This window comes from Oncorhynchus kisutch, linkage group LG18 (assembly GCF_002021735.2).
Source record: "Oncorhynchus kisutch isolate 150728-3 linkage group LG18, Okis_V2, whole genome shotgun sequence".
NCBI classification, from domain to species: Eukaryota; Metazoa; Chordata; class Actinopteri; order Salmoniformes; family Salmonidae; genus Oncorhynchus; species Oncorhynchus kisutch.
Genome location: NC_034191.2, coordinates 83,385,384 through 83,391,729, shown reverse-complemented (window position 1 = coordinate 83,391,729; position 6,346 = coordinate 83,385,384). Strand labels below are relative to the sequence as shown.

General features: G+C 39.6%; 1 protein-coding gene across 1 annotated transcript in view; it reads right to left on the bottom strand.

The window, feature by feature from the left end:
* The window catches only part of LOC116354725 (proline-rich protein HaeIII subfamily 1-like), a 936-nt gene extending 192 nt beyond the window's left edge, over positions 1-744 (bottom strand). Inside the window, exon 1 of the mRNA XM_031795321.1 lies at positions 1-744. This exon is cut by the window's left edge and continues 192 nt beyond it. Within this exon, the coding sequence (XP_031651181.1) occupies positions 1-744 (744 nt within the window).
* Positions 745-6,346: the final 5,602 nt, after the last annotated feature.

Below are 6,346 nucleotides of genomic sequence, written 5' to 3'. Positions count from 1 at the left end.
GGCCTGCGGATCCTCGCCGTAGACCCCGGGCTGGGGACCCTCGCTGCGTGGATCATCGTCGGGGGCTCTGGCCTGCGGATCCTCGCCGTAGACCCCGGGCTGGGGACCCTCGCTGCGTGGATCATCGTCGGGGGCTCTGGCCTGCGGATCCTCGCCGTAGACCCCGGGCTGGGGACCCTCGCTGCGTGGATCATCGTCGGGGGCTCTGGCCTGCGGATCCTCGCCGTAGACCCCGGGCTGGGGACCCTCGCTGCGTGGATCATCGTCGGGGGCTCTGGCCTGCGGATCCTCGCCGTAGACCCCGGGCTGGGGACCCTCGCTGCGTGGATCATCGTCGGGGGCTCTGGCCTGCGGATCCTCGCCGTAGACCCCGGGCTGGGGACCCTCGCTGCGTGGATCATCGTCGGGGGCTCTGGCCTGCGGATCCTCGCCGTAGACCCCGGGCTGGGGACCCTCGCTGCGTGGATCATCGTCGGGGGCTCTGGCCTGCGGATCCTCGCCGTAGACCCCGGGCTGGGGACCCTCGCTGCGTGGATCATCGTCGGGGGCTCTGGCCTGCGGATCCTCGCCGTAGACCCCGGGCTGGGGACCCTCGCTGCGTGGGTCATCGTCGGGGGCTCTGGCCTGCGGATCCTCGCCGTAGACCCCGGGCTGGGGACCCTCGCTGCGTGGATCATCGCTGGATGTTTTGGACTGTTTTAACCCTAACCCTATTCTTGTCCAAGTACCAGGACAGATAGTCATGTAAAATATAGAACAATATTATATTAATAGGCATACCATATATTTAACTAGCACCAGGACAGATGGTATATAGCCGGGGTATATCAGCCATATACCACTAACCGCTGAGGATCCTTATTGCCATTATAAACTGGTTACCATCACATTAAGATGCAGAACTACACATCTAAATTGAAAATGTTGTTTTAATAAATAAATTCATAATACATCCATTCCGCTAGAAAAAGTAGTCTGGACAAAAGTCTTGTTGCTAGACTGGTTACTATGCAACATAACCACAGGCTAGCTAGCAAGCTTACCTGAAATGTAACTCTAACCCTAACCCATTAAATGTAAGACTAACGCATTAAATGTAACCCTAACAGATTAAATGTAACCCAAACCGATTAAATGTAACCCTAACACATTAAATGTAACCCTAACCCTAACCCATTAAATGTAACCCTAACCCATTAAATGTAAGACTAACCCATTAAATGTAACCCTAACCCATTAAATGTAACCCTAACCCATTAAATGTAACCCTAACCCTAACCCATTAAATGTAACCCTAACACTAACCCATTAAATTTAACCCTAACCCTAACCCATTAAATGTAACCCTAACACTAACCCATTAAATGTAACCCTGACGCATTAAATGTAACCCTGATGCATTAAATGTAACCCTAACCCTAACCCATTAAATGTAACCCTAACCCATTAAATGTAACCCTAACCCATGAAATGTAACCCTAACCCATTAAATGTAACCCTAACCCTAACCCATTAAATGTAACCCTAACCCTAACCCATTAAATGTAACCCTAACACTAACCCATTAAATGTAACCCTAACCCTAACCCATTAAATGTAACCCTAACACTAACCCATTAAATGTAACCCTGACGCATTAAATGTAACCCTGATGCATTAAATGTAACCCTAACCCTAACCCATTAAATGTAACCCTAACCCATTAAATCTACCCCTAACCCTAACCCATTAAATGTAACCCTAACACTAACCCATTAAATGTAACCCTAACCCTAACCCATTAAATGTAACCCTAACACTAACCCATTAAATGTAAGAATAACCCATTAAATGTAACCCTAACCCTAACCCATTAAATGTAACCCTAACCCATTAAATCTAACCCTAACCCATTAAATGTAATCCTAACCTTAACCCATTAAATGTAAGAATAACCCATTAAATGTAACCCTAACCCTAACCCATTAAATGTAACCCTAACCCTAACCCATTAAATATAACCCTAACCCTAACCCATTAAATGTAAGACTAACCCATTAAATGTAACCCTAGCCCTAACCCTTTAAATGTAACCCTAACCCATTAAATGTAAGACTAACCCATTAAATGTAACCCTAACCCATTAAATGTAACCCTAACCCATTAAATGTAAGACTAACCCATTAAATGTAACCCTAACCCTAACCCATTAAATGTAAGACTAACCCATTAAATGTAACCCTAACCCTAACCCATTAAATGTAACCCTAACCCAATAAATGTAAGACTAACCCATTAAATGTAACCCTAACCTTAACCCATTAAATGTAAGACTAACCCATTAAATGTAACCCTAACCTTAACCCATTAAATGTAACCCCAACCCATAACATGTAACCCTAACCCATGAAATGTAACCCTAACCCATTAAATGTAACCCCAACCCATTACATGTAACCCTAACCCATTAAATGTAAGACTAACCCATTAAATGTAACCCTATCACTAACCCATTAAATGTAACCCTAACCCATTAAATGTAACCCTAACCCTAACCCATTAAATGTAACCCTAACCCATTAAATCTAACCCTAACCCTAACCCATTAAATGTAACCCTAACCCATTAAATGTAACCCTAACCCTAACCCATTAAATGTAACCCTAACCCTAACCCATTAAATGTAACCCTAACACTAACCCATTAAATGTAACCCTAACCCTAACCCATTAAATGTAACCCTAACACTAACCCATTAAATGTAACCCTGACGCATTAAATGTAACCCTGATGCATTAAATGTAACCCTAACCCTAACCCATTAAATGTAACCCTAACCCATTAAATCTACCCCTAACCCTAACCCATTAAATGTAACCCTAACCTTAACCCATTAAATGTAAGAATAACCCATTAAATGTAACACTAACCATAACCCATTAAATGTAAGACTAACCCATTAAATGTAATCCTAACCCTAACCATTTAAATGTAACCCTAACCCTAACCCATTAAATGTAACCCTAACCCATTAAATGTAACCCTAACCCTAACCCATTAAATGTAACCCTAACCCTAACCCATTAAATGTAACCCTAACCCATTAAATGTAACCCTAACCCTAACCCATTAAATGTAACCCTAACCCTAACCCATTAAATGTAACCATAACCCTAACCCATTAAATGTAAGCCTAACCCTAACCCATTAAATGTAACCCTAACACTAACCCATTAAATGTAACCCTAACCCTAACCCATTAAATGTAACCCTAACACTAACCCATTAAATGTAAGAATAACCCATTAAATGTAACCCTAACCCATTAAATCTACCCCTAACCCTAACCCATTAAATGTAACCCTAACCTTAACCCATTAAATGTAAGAATAACCCATTAAATGTAACACTAACCATAACCCATTAAATGTAAGACTAACCCATTAAATGTAATCCTAACCCTAACCATTTAAATGTAACCCTAACCCTAACCCATTAAATGTAACCCTAACCCATTAAATGTAACCCTAACCCTAACCCATTAAATGTAACCCTAACCCTAACCCATTAAATGTAACCCTAACCCATTAAATGTAACCCTAACCCTAACCCATTAAATGTAACCCTAACCCTAACCCATTAAATGTAACCATAACCCTAACCCATTAAATGTAAGCCTAACCCTAACCCATTAAATGTAACCCTAACACTAACCCATTAAATGTAACCCTAACCCTAACCCATTAAATGTAACCCTAACACTAACCCATTAAATGTAAGAATAACCCATTAAATGTAACCCTAACCCTAACCCATTAAATGTAACCCTAACCCATTAAATCTAACCCTAACCCTAACCCATTAAATGTATCCTAACCATAACCCATTAAATGTAAGAATAACCCATTAAATGTAACCCTAACCCTAACCCATTAAATGTAAGACTAACCCATTAAATGTAACCCTAACCCTAACCCATTAAATGTAACCCTAACCCATTAAACGTAAGACTAACCCATTAAATGTAACCCTAACCCTAACCCTAACCCTAACCCTAACCCTAACCCTAACCCATTAAATGTAACCCTAACACTAACCCATTAAATGTAACCCTAACCCTAACCCATTAAATGTAACCCTAACACTAACCCATTAAATGTAACCCTGACGCATTAAATGTAACCCTGATGCATTAAATGTAACCCTAACCCTAACCCATTAAATGTAACCCTAACCCATTAAATCTAACCCTAACCCATTAAATGTAACCCTAACCCATTAAATGTAACCCTAACCCTAACCCATTAAATGTAACCCTAACCCTAACCCATTAAATGTAACCCTAACACTAACCCATTAAATGTAACCCTAACCCTAACCCATTAAATGTAACCCTAACACTAACCCATTAAATGTAACCCTGACGCATTAAATGTAACCCTGATGCATTAAATGTAACCCTAACCCTAACCCATTAAATGTAACCCTAACCCATTAAATCTACCCCTAACCCTAACCCATTAAATGTAACCCTAACCTTAACCCATTAAATGTAAGAATAACCCATTAAATGTAACCCTAACCCTAACCCATTAAATGTAAGACTAACCCATTAAATGTAATCCTAACCCTAACCATTTAAATGTAACCCTAACCCATTAAATGTAACCCTAACCCATTAAATGTAACCCTAACCCTAACCCATTAAATGTAACCCTAACACTAACCCATTAAATGTAACCCTAACCCTAACCCATTAAATGTAACCCTAACACTAACCCATTAAATGTAAGAATAACCCATTAAATGTAACCCTAACCCTAACCCATTAAATGTAACCCTAACCCATTAAATCTAACCCTAACCCATTAAATGTAACCCTAGCCCTAACCCTTTAAATGTAACCCTAACCCATTAAATGTAAGACTAACCCATTAAATGTAACCCTAACCCATTAAATGTAACCCTAACCCATTAAATGTAAGACTAACCCATTAAATGTAACCCTAACCCTAACCCATTAAATGTAAGACTAACCCATTAAATGTAACCCTAACCCTAACCCATTAAATGTAACCCTAACCCAATAAATGTAAGACTAACCCATTAAATGTAACCCTAACCTTAACCCATTAAATGTAAGACTAACCCATTAAATGTAACCCTAACCTTAACCCATTAAATGTAACCCCAACCCATAACATGTAACCCTAACCCATGAAATGTAACCCTAACCCATTAAATGTAACCCTAACCCATTAAATGTAACCCTAACCCTAACCCATTAAATGTAAGAATAACCCATTAAATGTAACCCTAACCCTAACCCATTAAATGTAAGACTAACCCATTAAATGTAATCCTAACCCTAACCATTTAAATGTAACCCTAACCCTAACCCATTAAATGTAACCCTAACCCATTAAATGTAACCCTAACCCTAACCCATTAAATGTAACCCTAACCCTAACCCATCAAATGTAACCCTAACCCTAACCCATTAAATGTAACCCTAACCCATTAAATGTAACCCTAACCCTAACCCATTAAATGTAACCCTAACCCTAACCCATTAAATGTAACCATAACCCTAACCCATTAAATGTAAGCCTAACCCTAACCCATTAAATGTAACCCTAACACTAACCCATTAAATGTAACCCTAACCCTAACCCATTAAATGTAACCCTAACACTAACCCATCAAATGTAAGAATAACCCATTAAATGTAACCCTAACCCTAACCCATTAAATGTAACCCTAACCCATTAAATCTAACCCTAACCCTAACCCATTAAATGTAATCCTAACCATAACCCATTAAATGTAAGAATAACCCATTAAATGTAACCCTAACCCTAACCCATTAAATGTAAGACTAACCCATTAAATGTAACCCTAACCCTAACCCATTAAATGTAACCCTAACCCATTAAACGTAAGACTAACCCATTAAATGTAACCCTAACCCTAACCCATTAAATATAACCCTAACCCTAACCCATTAAATGTAAGACTAACCCATTAAATGTAACCCTAGCCCTAACCCTTTAAATGTAACCCTAACCCATTAAATGTAAGACTAACCCATTAAATGTAACCCTAACCCATTAAATGTAACCCTAACCCATTAAATGTAAGACTAACCCATTAAATGTAACCCTAACCCTAATCCATTAAATGTAAGACTAACCCATTAAATGTAACCCTAACCCTAACCCATTAAATGTAACCCTAACCCAATAAATGTAAGACTAACCCATTAAATGTAACCCTAACCTTAACCCATTAAATGTAAGACTAACCCATTAAATGTAACCCTAACCTTAACCCATTAAATGTAACCCCAACCCATAACATGTAACCC